Source organism: Rissa tridactyla, chromosome 2 (genome assembly GCF_028500815.1).
Source record: "Rissa tridactyla isolate bRisTri1 chromosome 2, bRisTri1.patW.cur.20221130, whole genome shotgun sequence".
Classification (NCBI taxonomy): domain Eukaryota; kingdom Metazoa; phylum Chordata; class Aves; order Charadriiformes; family Laridae; genus Rissa; species Rissa tridactyla.
In genome coordinates, this window is record NC_071467.1 from 40,029,824 (window position 1) to 40,048,114 (window position 18,291).

Here is an 18,291-nt window from a genome sequence, read left to right on the forward strand (position 1 = left end):
CATAGTAGAAGAAGTCCTGAATACACAGATGATGCCCTCTCCTCCCTCTGGAGAGGCAGCAAGACACACAGAGAGACAATTTCCCTCCCAGCATTGCCACCGAGGCAGAGCCTTCAAAGGAGAAGCTGCATCCTAGCCCACGAGAGGCCTATGTGAAACTGCGACTGTACCCTAAAGACACATTGTCGATGTCAAGTTAGCTTTACATCACTGCCCTCCAGGGCTTCTTCCTCCTCAGAAAAGGAAACAAAACCCCATCTCTCCTTTAAGGTTACTTTGTAGCTTCCTTTTCTTTAAAGAAATAACTGAGTCAACAAGGTCACATTTTTATCTAATCTGTATGATCAGGATTTCAATGCTGTAGCTATGTCAGTTTATACCATCTCAGCAGAAAGCCAAAAACTTTGAAATGTTAGCAACATTTCACAAAATGAAATCCTATCTTTTATCCTAAAAAACGTATTTACCAACAGCCCACATATGAGCAGTAGAAAAATCTGCAGATATTGAAATACTATATTTTGGTTTCAGTACTATGTATAGTTATTATGTAATACCCTCTGTTTATCCTATTGTAACTCATAAGCTCCCGTGTTGCTTTTCATCTACAATATAACCTGAATTAAACAGCCACTCAATGGACTGACAAAATAATCTACTAAGGCAAATGGAATTACAAGTAAAAGGGAGTGATAATTCAATTAGAAAGGGAGAACGCAACCCTACAGAATATTAAGACATACTTATTTGATGCACCAACTTACATCACTGTTGGCAAAAACTTTTAAGTACAGGAACATGTTTTTATTTCCATGCTGATAAAGGGACTCAAAAGGCAAGTACTAAATTTGAAGACAAACTATGTCAGAAAGATTATTTGTTACGCTGTTCACAGTCTTGGTGATGTGATGTAGCAGGACAAACTGTAATGGGTGGGTCGCAGATTAAAAAAACAACATATGGTGCCGTCTTTTTCATACAAACCTAGTGCTTTCTTTGGATCTGAATCCTGTTTGGGTTCTAATAATGACTTTAATGCTAAGTGGTATTTTGTTCTTCTTTATAAGGACGATATCTAAGATTTTTAAAACACTGAATATTTCAGTGGTGCACTGGAAAATTAAGCTAAAGCAGATGATTGCTTAAAAAAAAAAAGAAACATTAACACAAATTTCATACCTCTACATATCCTTCCCTGACTTTTTCTGACTCCAATTCATTGAATTTCTCTCCCCTCATGTTATGTATTGGAATAATTTACAGAGCACAAGCACAACAGAAGAGGTGTCACAGTAATATATACAAGATCAATACAAGCAAATGCAACTTAGATGACTTGAAAATGCTGTTAAGGGATACTATTAGGCAATATTGTGACGTGCATAACATAAAAGCATAGAATAATATTGATAGACCCATACATCAGTATTCATTTAATACATTCTATATCAAATATATCAAACCTTTGCATTTCAACTTTCTTGCATAAACCAAGACTTTTGTACCTTATGAATACTTAGGGTTTGGTGGTTTGGTTTTTTCCAGCTTTTATATTAAAGCCTCCTCCCTTTCTCAAACTTAATATATGAGAAGTGGAGAGGTCTATGGATTGCCTCTTATTTTAATGCTGATTCTGCAAAATACTTAAACGCATAGTAAGCATGTGAGTAATTTTATTGAGTTTAATGAGACTACTCATACATTTTAAGTTAATCATGTGCCTTACTGTACTGAAGCTGCAGAAAAAAAACCCATACAGAAATCTAAGTAGTGAGAATACCCAATGTCACAGGACAATAATCACTATAATTTGCCCACACAACCCCTATGCTTTAGGTTACAGCAGCCCTTTGGGTGCGTGCTGCTCTCACTGCCTTTCTGAAGCACATTGTCATGGGTTAACCCCAGCCAGCAGCTAGGACCACACAGCCACTCACTCACTCTCCCACTTGGGATGGGGAAGAAAATCAGAAGAGCAAAGTGAGAAAAAACTTGTGGGTTGAGGTAAAGACAGTTTAATAGGTAGTGCAAAAGCCACGCACGCAAGCAAAGCAAAACAAGGAATTCATTCACTGCTTCCCATTGGCAGGCAGGTGTTCAGCCATCTCCAGGAAAGCAGGGCTCCATCACACACAACGGTTACTTGGGAAGACAAACGCCATCACTCCTAATGACCCCTCCCTCCTTCTTCCCCTCAGCTCTACATACTGAGCATGATGTCATATGGCATGGAACATTCCTTCAGTCAGTTGGGGTCAGCTGTCCCAGACGTGTCTCCTCCCAACTTTTTGTGCACTTCCATCCCAGCCTACTTGCTGGCCAGGCATTGTGAAGAGCAAAAAAGGCCTTAAGTGCTTAGCAACAACCGAAAACATGAGTGTGCTATCAAAAGTATTTCTCATCACAAATCCAAAACATAGCACTATGTGCTGCAAGCAATAAAGTCAACCCCATCCCAGGCAAAACCATGACACAGCTGTAGAGGTTGTGCATATTAAGAACGTAGGAAATACTTCTCAGCGAGGGAGAATACATTTTTGCCATATTGTCCTGAGGGAGTCAGAGAAAGTAAAAGTCCATTAAGCAACTAGGGGAGGAGGGCTAGGGCTAGGGAGGCTTTAGGTGGGTAGCACATGGAGTTTCAGGGGTTAATAAGTTAAGGATTATTCCAGGTCCAGAACTACTTTGCTTTGGGTGAAGGAGAGAAATTAAGAAGGAGAGAAACTAAGAAGGAATACAAAAGGCTTTCTTTCCCTTCTTTTCCATTGTGATCTTTCTTCTGGTTTAGTTTAAACTAAAGGCAGCAATTACAAAGTTTCTAATGAGAGGTTGAAGCAACATTTCTCTCTGTGGAGGCGCTAGACAGTTTCTTCTGTCCCCTCTTACAGCTACCTTTTTTCATTTGTAATAGCACACATATACAAGAATTTAATTATGAAAGATTCACCCTTTGTGAAAATTTCTGCAGTCAGCGTGTACAAAAATTTTCGGCGCCAGCCAAACAAACACGAGCGTACACTGATTGTGTCAGCCTGTTCCTCAAGAAACCAGAATAAAAATGGAGAAAAGATTTCAGTCAATATACATTAGAGGATATATAGTAGACCATATTTAATGGGGAGGGAAAATACGTCAGGTAGAATCCATGCTAGCAAGATTAAAGGCAGTAAGAAATTGTTCATTAAGCTTATTAGGAACAGAAGAAATTATAGAGTTGACCTAGACCTACTAATAGATGAAGAAAGTGGATTTTTTAAAGAGGCGGAACAAGTAGACATCTTTAATAAAAGTTTCAGTTCTTTATTTAGTAAAGGACAGAATGAGAAGAGGAGGAAGAAGCACTTTCTAAACCATTATTGAATGATGTACAGATTTATAAATCGAATTCAGTCTTTAGCCCTGGACAACTTGCAACCACACAAAAGCATTGGATGTTGAGATCCGTGAATGTAAGGAAGTTAATTTTTGATAAATCTTGGGAACTTCATAAGACCGAAGAATCTTAAAGCTTATGTAAGTTTTAAAACCTGCACATGCAATGGGTCAAGGACAGGCAGTCTAGCATCAGTCCCAAAGTAATCGAGGGAAAGACGATTTAAAAACAGATGCTTGAGAACCAGCAAAAGCAGTATAATTGATGCCAGTCAATAAGATTTCATAAGACATTAGGACCTGTTAAACAATCTCGATTTCATTACTTCAAGAGCTTAAAAATTGAGTTGATAGAAGCGTCTGCATGAAGATAATATACTTAGACCTCTATAAGGCATTCACAAAACATTCTTATCAAAAAAATTAGAATGGCAGTACATTTTTAATGGACTGAAAATTAAATAGATTTAAAACTAGCTAATTAACATAGTTATCAATGGGAAATCATAGCTGAATAAGAGTGTTTCTAGCAGGACTCCCTTGGGATTGAGGTAAGATCTGATGTCATTCAACATTTTCATCAGTGATCTAGAAGTAAATATAAAATCACTGCTTGTAGTGGATATATTTGCAGATGACACAAAGAGAGGGAGGAGGGTATGTAATGAAAAGGCAGGCAGCTGTACAGGGCCATCTGGACTACTTGGTAAGCTGGGATCAGTGAAATAGAATATGTTAAATTATAGGCACAAGCAAAGTGATATAGCCTGGAAGCAGGAAACACAAGTCATGCAACCGAATTGGAAGCTGCATCCTAGAGAATAAAATGTTTGGATAAAAGTTAATATGATCTTGCAATGTTTAAGTAAGGTGCCTAGTTACAAATGTAAAAAGCAATCTTACTTAGACATTGAGGAATGAAGAATCCTAGGATACCAATGGCATTGCTAACATCTAGGAACATTTAAAAACTCTCTAATAACCTCTTGAAACCATTTGGTTATTTTATGTATTAAAACCAGGTAATTTTGTGTCCAAAGCACATTAAGATGTAGTCTTTCTCACAAATATTAGTACATTTTATCAGTGAAGCAAGAATTTTTCAAAGAAAATGATACCACAAGATTATTTAATTTTTTTATAGGAACTTGCAGTTTTAAAACCAGAATATAAAGTATCTTTTTAACTAATCATCACGGAGTCAATTGATTCATAATAGTAAAATATATACAAACTAAACCTAAAATAGATAAAAATATGAAGAAGTACAAATTAAGAAGTGATTATTAAGACATTTGTATCATTGGCTTTTCCAAAGTAACTGCTTACACGGACTGTGCTAATGCTCGCAGGGTATACACAGTGTCTACATGCCTGCAACATTTAACAATAAAAATAGCTAGCTCATGTGAAAAACAAGACATAAGGATGGAAGATACCCTGAAGCAAATCATAGTTGCAACTCAGGGTAGATGTGAATCACATGAAAGTAGTCCCAAAACACCACAAACAACTCTGAAGTTAAACAATGTACAAGTATATTTGAAATTAAGATCTAGTGGAAATCAGGTTCTTCACAGCTGGACATGTACGTAGTTTTTTCCTCACTGAATGTAGTCTTTTATCTAACAGCCCACATTTGAAGTGGAAAAAATAAGAAGCACTTGCGAATGCCTAAGTGACAGGTAAAGAGAAAGGAACATTAATTTAGTAAAGATCGGGTGGCTCAAAAGGAAAGTCACCTGCCCTGGCAATACTGTCCATGAGAGAGCTGGCCAGTAGTTCAGTCACTTCTGATCAAACAGGGGAAAACTACTGAACTGAACAGAAATAAAGCTGAAAAGTAAAAATATCATCCATAATTCACAGAAAATAAAGGTAAAATAAATCATCTGTGTTATATCTGCTACAAGGAAGTAATCTGAGTTTTAGGAATAACACCTATGCCCCTCGCAGCAGAACTAGACAGGGGGTTCAGCAGGCAGCTCAGAGAGTTCAAACTGTCTTAGCATAAAAAAAAAGTCCAAGCCTTCAAACATCTTTGAGATAAGTGAGGAAAATATTCAGCCAAAACTCCCAAATCAAACCTGAATCTCTCAATGTACCAAAGGAGGAGAAGGAAAAAAAAAAAAAAAGAATAATCTGCTTCCAAGCACACAGAAGATCCACAGCATTAACACAGAGCAGCGGTTCTCAGCAGATGGGTATAATATATTCTTCCTCTCCAATGGAAAAGCTCTCCCAAAACAACATCTTAAATAATTTCTACATGGTCTCTAAAGATATAAGCGGAGAGGGAATTCAAGTATACAGATGGCAATGCTGTAACACAGAGATAATAAAATTATTCATAAATAGCATTTGCCCTTGGAAGACAGTCTCAGGCAAGCACTGTTGCCATCACTGCGACTTCCCTTACAACATTTCTGCCTTCCGTGTTTGACTGAATAGGTCAAAAAGACCCATCATTATTCCTGGTAATAGTAAAGGCACTCTGACAATAAACATCCTAGCAAAGCAAAGGGCAGGAGGGCAGCTAAATCCCCAATGGGATTCTCTTGCTCTTTCCCCATTAATCCAAACTGAAGAAGTCTGCTCAAAGGAGTGCTGATACTCATGAATAATAAACCCAGACACATCATCAACATGAGCGAGGAATTTCCCTGAAGGACAGCTGAAAAAGAGAGTATAATAATCTAGACAAGGAACAATCCCTCCAATTCCCTTGTGCATTGAAAAAGACTTCTCAAAACCCATTCACCTTATGGAGGTTAAATAAATTATTACACGGAAGCCAAATTCAGGAGATAAACTTGCTCCAAGATTTGAACTGCAAAGACCAAGAGACTACTTCCTATGACCTATGGAATCAAAAGCCTTCTTCTAACTGAGACAGATGAACACAACATGAACGTTAAACATTCTACAAAAGAAAAAAATGTCAAAACGGACAAGATGAAAATACATTTAAGGCTTACCCATGGTATGGTATTGAACTAATTGGAGATTTTTTTGTTTGATGAAGCCTTCAAAAGAAATGAATAGTGGGAGTAAGGCAGGGACACTGCCCTGTGGTCCCCCTTATTGTGCACCGAGAAAGATCCACTCAATAGGAGCTGAATGGCAAAAATTTCTTCCACATGCTCTTCTGAAATATCCAGTGAAAGTCAGGTAGGCCTACCAGCCCCACAACACTTGTAAATCTCAAAGGCAAAATGCCGAGACCCTGGAGCATAAGGCACATGTTAACTCAGAAGTTTCAAGACTATGCACGTCTAATGCCAAGATACTAGAAAATCCTAAAGAACCAGAAAATCTCTGAGTGGATACACAGGCTCTATGTACGTAGTAAGATCTCCTTCATTGTCAAATGCAGATCTACGAGAAGTAAACCAAACTTGTATCTTCCTTTGCCTTTCCTCTAAATTAGGTTGAGTTTGTGAATCCTGAAGGATGCAAAGTACAGTCATCTGGATGACATCTAGAAATGATGATCAGTCCCCAGCTTCTTGAATTTCTGTTCCAGTTCAAAGATAGGCCCATGTTAACATATGTACGTAATATCTCAGAGGGATCTGAACAGGCTGAATCAATGGGTCGAGGCCATTTGTATGACGTTCAACAAGGCCAAGTGCTGGGTCCTGCACTTGGGTCACAACAACCCCACGCAACACCACAGGCTGGGGGAAGAATGGCTGGAAAGCTTCCTGGCAGAAAAGGACCTGGGGATGCTGGTTTACAGCCATCTGAATGTAAGCTGGCAGTGTGCCCAGGTGGCCAAGAAGGCCAACAGCATTCTGGCTTGTATTAGAAATAGCGTGGCCAGCAGGACTAGGGAAGCGATTGTCCCCATGTGCTGGGCACTGGTGAGGCTGCACCTCGAGTACTGTGTCCGGTTTTGGGCCCCTCAATACAAGAAAGGTATTGAGGTCCTTGAAAGTGTCCAAAGAAGAGCAAAGAAGCTGGTGAAGGGTCTAGAGAACAAGTTTTATGAGGAGCATCTGAGGGAACTGGGGTTGTTTAGCCTGGGGAAAAGAAGGCTGAGGGGAGACTTTATCACTCTATACAACTCCCTGAAAGCAGGTTGTAGCGAGGTCAGGGTTGATTTCTTCTCCTAAGTAAGAAGTGATAGGACAAGACGAAACAGCCTCAAGTTTCACCAGGGTAGGTTTAGACTGGATATAAGGAAAAATTTCTTCACTGAAAGGGTTGCCAAGCATTGGAACAGGCTGCCCAGGGAAGTGGTTGAGTCCCCATCCCTGAAAATATTTAAAAGACACGTAGATGAGGCAATTAGAGACATGGCTTAGTGATGGACTTGGCGGTGTTAAGTATACAGTTGGACTCGATGATCTTAAAGGCTTTTCCAACCTAAATGATTCTATGATTCTATAATAGTCTGAAGTCACACTATTACCAAGTCCCATAAGAAGCATTTGGCTTACTTAAAAATCCCATGCAATTCAGTATCATCACTTCTGGGAAGAACTTTTTCAGATTCTACTGTCGCCGACAATAAATCTTCTTTACTTTCATCAAGGTCTAGACTGTCCGATGTGTAAATTATTACAAAAAACTTATTTAAAATTTCATTTTCTTCCAAGCAAAATTCCATTTTCTTTCATTGTCTTCAAATGGAAGAACAAAAAACCTCAACGACTTAAGAATCAGTGCAAAATTCCCTTCAAAACAGTAAAACTGTCTTAAAACTACATCAATTGAACGCAAATATTTATTAAAAGACCGAAGAAACGAGAGGCTTCCCCATTAACAGGGAGAACCCCTTACTTGGCTAATGTAGGAACTAAAATACTGTACAACAGCAAAACAGTATGCAGAAATTATTAGCAAAACCCATCAATTTGACCTTAGCAGGCAATAAATAGAGTCTGCACTAGCACTAAAATAAGTATACTGCCTTATATATAAGGGTCAAAATCTGTAGACAGCAGTCAGTCTTGTCAGCAGGTACAGACAGCAGTTGTGGTTGACACAATGTCTAAACAAGACTATGATTAAAGAAATAATCAAAATATCTTTCATTCCAGTTTTGCAAGAAGGAGCTCAGATTTACAAAGAAAATAAAAGTCTCAGCAACAGTCTTCCCTTTTTCTACAAAAGGGCACAACAATCACTACGAAATAGATCAAATTGTCAATAAGTAGATAAAAATAATACCCAGAGCAATAAAACCTAGGTTCACCCTTATCTGCAGACAGATTTGCCATACTTGCTTACAACCAAACCACAATTCAGAGAAATTTCCCTTCCTCACTCCATGAACAAGCTAATCAATTCAACTTTTTCCAGATACATGAGACATAGATGACTAGACGGTCCTTCCTGCCCTTATATGCTCTGATTCCTTATTCTATATGTTCTTATTTTACATCTAAATACCCAATCCTTTTCCAAATTCTGCTATGGGCTTCAGGCACAGATATATTATAGGTACTCAGGGATTTACCCTCTCTGCATCACTAGCCATTGCAGCACGCACTCCTACATCACAGAACCCGTTCAGACTGGGACTACGTCCTTATTTCTTTTACATATTCAAAGGTGTCTTTGGAGAAATTTTGCGGGCTACTTGAGCCACTTACCTCCTCCTTGTGAGGCTGCATTTTAGCTTTTTTTTTTTTTTTTAAATCATCAGGATCCTAGAAATAAGGCTAATATAACTCAAATATATATGAATGTGATGTTTGTATTAATAAGTTCATCTGTGCAGCAGTTAGCTAACCATATATATCACACCCATCATTCCCAAAGCCAATCAGCCATGGATATTAAATGAATTATTTTAAAAAAAAAAAAAAGCCACAGAGATATCATCTCAGTTATTTAAAACAATGAAGATGATGGTGGCCTACACTCTAAATATCAACCTTAGAATTTAGCATCAAGGGATTGTAAAAGAACAGGCATTCTGTTTGAAAAAACATATTTTAACAGTGCTGATTGTATATAATATTATGAACCACTGTAAATGTCACCTGAAAGAATAAGAAATTCAATTTTTGCACCATCTGGAATGTACTCCTGATTATGTTGTTCAGCAATGTAATCATATCACCTAAACAAACTAATTAACATCAGAATGACACATTCTGCAGTTTCGGTGACATTTATCTGTGTCCCATTTGTTCCATATAATTTTTTTGTCCAGGATGACCTTATGCTCAAATTGTGCCACCCAGCTAGCTGCATGTTAATTCTCTTTCCAAGAGTAAGCATATATTTCATTAAAACTTATGTGATGTTACAGCTTTACACAGTAGAGTGAAACAGACTGAATAACAAATTACATTGGTTACGTGAAAACTGGAACATGAAAAACCAGCCACAAAGTCTCTTCAGCTGAAATAGAAATCTTTGAAGCTAGTTCGTTGTTGAAAATTATGAATTGGAGGAATGTGCACTGATTTCAGTATTGGAATACTAGCATTAATACTTTTCTGGTCTTTAATTTTCTTTTTTTTTTTTTTAAGAGAGCATGTATTAAGTCATCTTCTTAAGCACTCTGCAAATAGCATTCCTTTAGTTTTATTTTCAAAGGGCAAGCATGAATGTGTAGTTATTCCCTTTTTTGGCTGAGAAATGTAAATTGCAAATAAAAAGATAATGCATTTTTCCATAGCTTCACCGTTACGAATTCACAGTTCACGGCTAATTGTTTTCCAACTTTTCATGGAAACAATCATTGTATTCTAAACAGAAACCTACCACACAGAGTTTCTGCTCCTGCACATACTGAAGTCAGCCTAACACAACATCAAAAGATATTGTTTGCAAATACTATTTAAAGGCACAACACCAACACACTGAATCTATGATTAACGGTACCTAATACCAGCCAAGGCCCGAGCTATTATTTTTAAGTACTGAAACGTTGTTTCTGTTCAATATTACACTGCATAACTTCACAGTAAATTGGTTTCCAGGTTTATTGCTGAAGTAATTAAAAATTCAAAAGGTTGCTGTTTGAACAGAACATTATGAAAAAGTATTAAATACAATTGAACCTGGAGATTACATCTCTTTATGAAGAGAGAGCAGCAGGATGGGAGGAGCAACTTCCATAAGGAAGATCATATTGGAAGTTGATGTTTTAGCAGACACATTTCCATGAAACCTCTATTGTAGGAAAGGGCTCAAGAATAACAAAAAGGAGGCAATTGGTTCTAAGAACTTGGTGGTTCTTACAAAAAATTAAAATCCAAAAACGACAAACAAAAAAAACTGTTACTTCTGAGAGCTGATTCAAAGTAAGAGTGAAGGTCCAGGGAATTAAATGGATTATATGTCACAAGAATTAAAACTTATATTAGGTCTGATTTTCTTTGCTTTTGTATTAGTTTAATTCTATTTACTTAAATGGTGTTTAATTAGTATTCTTCCTTTTTCCATGTCAGGGAAGATTCTGGAACATTACTTTTAAAACAACAATTCTTTAAACCCTTTTGGAACAATAAAGTTGGGGGAAGAGGAGGCAGCGGTGGCGACAGGGTCCAAACCCCAAAGAAACAAAAGCAATCTTTTCATCAGGTTTAATTTCTGCAAGTTGAATTTTATTAGCGCAGACATTAGGAAGGGATTATATTTAACTACTGCTATAAAACTAGTCATTTGTAATGCATAGAAATCGCAGAATGTCTACAGCTACAGCCGCTGCTTTAGCGTGATCTGTTATTGTGCATATCACAGCGAGTAGCAGCTGATGGCATCAGCTGAAGCAAAAGGACATATAGCAGTGGGGAGAATAAGAAGGTAATGGGTATGTAGTCTCCCAAGGCCCAAGAGAGATGCTGACCAAAACCAACTTACATGTGGCAGAGGTGCGTGGGAAGAAATTCTCAGCTGACATAGACGTGAATGTATGCACCCTGTCCAGCAGCAAAGAAATATACTATTATCACTCTCACACTGCCCTCAGTGAAGGATGTGTTGCTGTGAAAAGCAGTGATTTCTGTTCAATTAAAAATCCATCAGCAGAACAGAAAGCACATGAATCTTTTCCGTTAACAGATGCCTAACCTCTATCAGCAGTGAACAGCCATGACAGCATCGTCTCCCACTTGGTGCCGCACAGCTGAACACCAAAAGCCCACCTGTGCATGCCGAAGAATTGTCAGCCACCTTGGAGCCTCCCCTGGGGTCCCCCATTTTCTGTGTCCCTACACACTCACTGGGAAGAGAAGGCAGAGACACCCCAAGTTCCCCAGCTGGAATGCTGCTCCAGCCAAATTTAATAAGACTCTGACTTGACTGAAGAAGAAGTTTCGGGTCTTCAACTTGTACTTCAACTTTGACTCTTCACTTTTTCATTTTTTTAACAGTCCTACCCTAAACCGTCCATGGACACTAACTTGGGTTTTCATCTTGACAGAGGCTTATTTCTATAGATTAAAAATGGTGGGGCAGAAGAATTATCTATATCACTCCACATCAACATTCCTTCATTCTTCAAAATACCCAGCAATGAGGCTTTGTAACAGCTTTAGATCCTATTCAGAGCCCTCATTATTGAAAAGCTCTCCTGACCTCCAACCAAATCTTCATTGCCACATGCTCAGCAAGTTATTTCTTCCCCTTCTTCCCAGTGGATATGAAAAAATGTGATTGCTTTCCTTCACATGAAAATCACTTACATGTGAGTAGAGGTACTATTCCCTGCCTTCAGTCTTCTGTTTAGACTGAGGAAAACCTCTACCCTCCACCTGCTGGTTCTCCATATTGGTTTTATTTTTTAAGTTTATCACTTTTCATTGCTTTCCTATGGATGCTGCAAACTTTGAGCTTGACTTACTCCATTTGAGATCATTAGATATAATTGTACAACAATTAAGGACTGACTGACATGCACCAGATGGAATAAAGTGGATTCCAGAAGCAGCCAGGATAAAATCCACATGATTAGCCCCTATTGTGATGTACAATATTTTGTTTAAAAAAATAGTATTAGGTTTCCATTCCCACAGTGTTTTACTGAGCAATTTATTAGTCCATTTTGTCCTTGGACAGAATAAATAATTAATTTTAACAGTTATAATCCTTACCTCCAACTACAGATCCATATAAAAATTTAGTCTATTGTTCTATCTTCAGCTGAATAAAGTTGGCTGGGAGCCCTAGAGACTTTGAACTTCCATTGATAGAAGTAAATATTACTAGAAAAAAATATATGAGAAAGCTTGTTTTATTAATTAACATATGCAAAATGTCCATTGGCATCAGGGGAAAGGTTAATGAAGCTAGTGTCACAGGCACATTAGAGTTCACATTCACCTACATTCAATACCTAAAACTAAGGACCAGATAATAAACATAAGCTATTTCAGAGGTGGTTTCACACTGAATAGATGAATATTTGTCATGCAAATCCTTGGCCAAAAGCAATAAGAGTCAGTTGACAGAGAGCTCAACCTCGAGAGCTAAACTTAAAATAATCCAGGATGAAGCAAAGTTCATGCTCAAGAATCACAGAATGGTTCGGATTAGAAGGGACCTTAAAGATCATCTCGTTCCAACCCCCCTGCCCTAGGCAGGGACACCTCCCACTAGACCAGGCTGCTCAAAGCCCCATCCAGCCTGGCCTTGAACACCTCTGGAGATGGGGCATCCACAACCTCCCTGTGCAACCTGTTCCAGTGCCTCGCCACCCTCACAGTAAAGAATTTCTTCCTGATAGCCAATCTAAATCTACCGTCTTTCGGTTTGAGGTCATTACCCCTTGTCCTATCATTACGCTCCCTGCTAAAGAGTCCCTCCCCATCCTTTCTGTAGGCCCCCTTTAGGTACTGGAATGCCACAGTAAGGTCTCCCTGGAGCCTTCTCTTCTCCAGGCTGAACAACCCCAACTCTCTCAGCCTGTCCTCACAGCATAGTTGCAACAGCCCTCTGATCAAGCATGCTACAGAAAAAAAAAACAGGCAGAACAAACAGAAACATCATATAAAAAGAAAAGAGCTCATCAATGCCGTCCAGCTGCAGTGCTGGAGGGTGGCTATACATTTACTGGGTACAGGCAGTAACACATGTAAACAAATGTCACTGTAACCAACAATAGAAAAAGTAGTAGAAAATGGTTTATCAAAGAGTATCAGTTGTCAGAGTCAATGATAAATACAAATAAACTCAGCTATTTTCATACTGCATCTCAAATACTGGATATTGGATACAAATGATAGAAACATTAACAGCGCACACTGAATAAATCATAGAATTATAGAACCTTCATGGTTGTAAAGGACCTTTGAGATCATCGAGTCCAACCATACACACACACACAAAAAAAAAACAAACCAAAAAAACCCCAACAACCTACAATCTCTGCGCTTCAGAGCATGCCCTGAAGTGCCACATCTAGACTTTTCTTAAACACCTCTAGGGATGGTGACTCAACCACCTCCCTGGGCAGGCTGTTCCAGGGCCTGACCACTCTTTCAGTAAAGTAATTCTTCCTAATGTCTAATCTAAACCTCCCCTGCTGCAACTTCAGACCATTTCCTCTCGTCCTGTCATTATTCACCTGGGAGAAGAGGCCAACACCCACCTCTCTCCAACCTCCTTTCAGGTAGTTGTAGAGGGCAATGAGGTTTCCCCTCAGCCTCCTCTTCTCCAAGCTAAACATGCCCAGCTCCCTCAGCCTCTCCTCATATGACCTGGTCTCCAGACCCCTCACCAGCCTGGTAGCTCTCCTCTGGACACGCTCCAGCACTTCAATGTCCCTCTTGTACAGAGGGGCCCAGAACTGAACACAGTACTCGAGGTGAGGCCTCACCAGTGCCGAGTACAGAGGCACGATCACTTCCTTACTCCTGCTGGCCACGCTATTCCTGATACAAGCCAGAATGCTGTTGGCCTTCTTGGCCACCTGGGCACACTGCTGGCTCATGTTAAGCTGGCCGTCCACCAGCACCCCCAGGTCCTTTTCTGCTGGGCAGCTTTCCAGCCACTCTGCCCCAAGCCTGTAGCGCTGCTTGGGGTTGTTGTGACCAAAATGCAGGACCTGGCACTTGGCCTTATTAAACCTCATACAGTTGGCCTTGGCCCATCGATCCAGCCTGTCCAGGTCCCTCTGTAAAGCCTTCCTACCCTCAAGCAGATCAACACTCCCACCTGGTTTGGTGTCATCTGCAGACTTACTGAGGGTGCACTCAATCCCCTCATCCAGATCATTGATAAAGATATTAAACAAAACTGGCCCCAAAACTGGGCGCTGAGGGACACCACTGGTGACCGGCCACCAAGAGGATTTCACTCCATTAATCACAACTCTCTGGGCATGGCCAGCCAAATGAGGTCTCCTTTGTAAAGTAGGAAGTACATAAAAGAATATATTGCTCGGGGTGGAGGGTTGGCTTATACAGGTTAGAAGTTCTCTTGTCCATATTTAAGAACATACAAAACTTCAAAATAACAGCTGCTGGTATTATATCAGGTAAGAGACAATCAAACTTTATTTCAGATGTGCTTTAGAGAAGGTTTTTTTTCCTTCTTATTCCGTGAGATTTGTGTTTATATCTATATGTTTAAAATCATCTATAGTCTCGAATGCGGCAATTAGAACACATTTTTATTTCAAGACATAGAATAAGATCTAAACAACTAATGAGCTCATGTATGCATGTAGCAATCTGTCATCCTACAGCGGAGGATTAAAAGGTCACGTTATAATAGCTGCTTTGTTTCTCTCATACAGAGTGGTTAACACTAAAAATTATGCTTTCAGTTTCATAAAAGTAGTAAATGAAAAATACAAGCCAATTTAACTTTAATACAAGCGTTTTTTTCACTGCTAAAATCAGAAATGAAAGAAAGAATTAGAAAACCAAAGTTAGCACAAACAGAGTCATATGTGTATATTTATTTTATTTCTGATCAAATACAGCTTCTTTAGCCCTGAAAAAGCATTAAAATTTTATTCATACATCTGTAACACAAGTGAAAAAGGAGCTTCACTTATACATTGTTTATAGGGCAGTTAGAAAGGAAACCTTTACTCATTAGTTTTCTACTTACAACACCCATGTGTGGGAGAGTCAGGTTTATTTCCCTTTCACACCCGGGATGACTTTTGAAAAGTCTGTCCACATTGTATGTGTACTCCATGTGAAGACGTTGCATTAAAATTACCATTTAACAATGCACAAAGTTATATTTTCTGATGCTATTCATGATAGAAGACCTAAAAAATTCACAGGACTAATTCACAGCTAACTCTGATTCTGGTCAGAGTGAATATAAACATGATAGTGCTTAAAAACAAACACACCAACAGAAATCAGTCAGCTGCCAGACAGCGCCATAGTTTTCCCTGATAGTATGTCAACAGAAATTAAGAATTATAATCCATGTGCATTCATTTCAGAAACAAAAACTTTTTTTAAAATGGAAAAATAGAACAAGAGCAAGAAAAAAGGTGAATATTCCCTGCTAAGATTTCAACACTGAGAAAATGCCATCCTTGAAAAGCTGCTGATGGCGTTTGATGGTCGAACCACACTAACGTACCTTGATAACAGCACCCTTCTTCTATCATGCCTGAAAACACAGGAACATATTCATGGAAAGCAGTGATGACATTTTTAAGCTAGCACGTTGGATAAAATGTGGGTCTCTAAGTCAGTGTCAAATACCCACCCATCAATTTGTAAATACCCAGGATTTCATGCCTATGGTGCAAAAAGACCTCAGTCTCTCAATGACCGCATCATCTCTAGCATAGTTTTCAGAAGCAGCATTAAATGAACCCCAAATTCTACTGTTTACTGAGAAAAATTCTTGATTCTATCGTTACTAATTTGGTCCCGATACTGGTGCCTTTGACGTAATGTATACAAGGTCAGTTAACTTCCAGGGACATAATTTTTTTATCTATCACCTTGTTGAGAAACCACAAGATAAAAATTCCACAAAAATTCTGAGATCAACGAATGTATAAACTAATAAAAGGGATTTTCTTCCAACTGTTGAGTAATATACTTACTACTATTTCTCTACATTGTGATTTGCCATATAAGTTAAGTAAGAAGACCTAAAAGTGAAACACAGTGGTGAAAGTGGAAGATGCAAGATTTCAATTCATACCCGCTGGTTTACAATCCCCATACACTAAGGAGATGATCAGAATCCTTTGCAATCGATGGAAAGACAAGTCAAATTTTCACAAACTCAGGGGTCAGAGTAAAAGTTTCGCTTCAGTTGCTAGGCACTTAGATAAAAGCACTAATTATCTATAAAAATATAATAGTCACTATAAAAACAGTCATCACCCAGCTGATTGAGAAAATATAAACTCTATTTATCATGAAAATGAACAATTACTTTGGGCAGTCATCACTTCCATGTGTTGCTCTTCTGTTCACCTAATAGATTTAAGTTAGAACATCCAACGCAATCATTTATTTTGATTGTCTACAAAGTGCACTAATCTCCTCATTAAGCCTATGACTTCTGGTGAACTACATCATATTTGGAGAAAAAATAAACTGTTGTAGCTCTTCATTATGCAATTTTATTACCAAAGGAATCTATCACTGAAAGCTTTAATTTTAATGGAATTTTTACTGAGAAAATTCAATTTTATTTCTTATTAAATCAGTTTCACCAGTTTTCTATTTGTTGTCAGCCAAAAGCTAGAAGTTTTAATGCTGAACCCAAAAAAAGTATGTAGCTCACAAATGTTCCCATCTGGACTGAGTGGAGCTCACAATTCTCTAAAAGCACTGCATGAATTAACAGGGATGTGGTTCATATCACTAAATCTACAACCAGTAATAGGGACACTTATTCTCTTAATAATACTGGGATCACCATGCGCTGTGGGCGTACTGTGCCTAGAATCATGTAAGTATGAATGCGGTAAACAAAGAACAATATTGTCTATGTCCAACAGGAGGATTAAAACCAACTGACGTTGTACGGAACTCACTGTAGATACAATGCTAAGTATAATCTTTGCTAACATAAGTGCTACCTTGTACAAAAACAACATGTATCTCGACACTTCCAGCAAACATTTCTGCTCTAGTCGGAGATTTGAATAAGGAATCAGTAACCTAGAGCACTGAGTGTCAGGTACAGGAAAGTTTTATTCAGATGTGAAAAAAAGCCATCATCTGCCATTTGTTCTTTTTTATAAAGAATTAACATTCTCACCATGAGACCAATTTGCTCAATAAGTTATTACATTCACCTTCTTACTAATTTCCTTTAGCTGCTTTCAAAGTAGTCTTGTAAATTCAGATACATTTTTCATACTCACTTGAAATTTCAACCAAAAGGACATTCTCTGTTTTTCAACAAGCAACAAGAACCTCAAATTTTCTACTGAATAGTATTTTTTTTTCCTGCAGATGGTACTTCAGAAGACAACTGTAATTCAGATTCATTGCGTTTATGTACTTCAAGCCCATGACTATTTACTGTCAGAGACAAGTTCAAACACTGGAGTTCTCATTGGAGGGAAACTCCAAAGATCAAATTGTATGTTCAAACAACCACATTTTCCTTCTATGGTTCCAGCTTTCTAAAATCTGAGTGTCCTGCTGTTAAAACACCCTCCCATAAGCCTGAAGAAGGATAAGTGACCTACCTTTGAAAGTCCGCCTACTTCCAAATAAAAGCAGATAATGAAAACATTCCAGGTGACCCACAGGGCAGTCCACACCGTGTACTAAACACAAAGCCGGATGAAAGCAAAAAGACAGAAAAATAAAATGTGAAGATGAAAGAGAACTTTATACCGAGCAGATCAATAATAAAAAACCTGATATCGGTAAGATTTGTTCTTCTGGGAACAGACAAGCGCAGAGAGTTTTCCCTGCAGAATTCCCTTAAGAACCATAGGAAATTACAAATCCAATATTCATTGCTGCTCTAAATACATACCAATAAAACAGATTTATTATTTAC

General features: G+C 38.4%; 1 protein-coding gene across 1 annotated transcript in view; it reads right to left on the reverse strand.

Moving 5' to 3' along the window:
• The window catches only part of NKAIN3 (sodium/potassium transporting ATPase interacting 3), a 375,633-nt gene that overhangs the window by 170,362 nt on the left and 186,980 nt on the right, over positions 1-18,291 (reverse strand). The window contains exon 3 of the mRNA XM_054189416.1: positions 17,972-18,052. Coding sequence (XP_054045391.1) covers positions 17,972-18,052 — 81 coding nt within the window. The remainder of the gene's footprint in view (positions 1-17,971; positions 18,053-18,291) is intronic.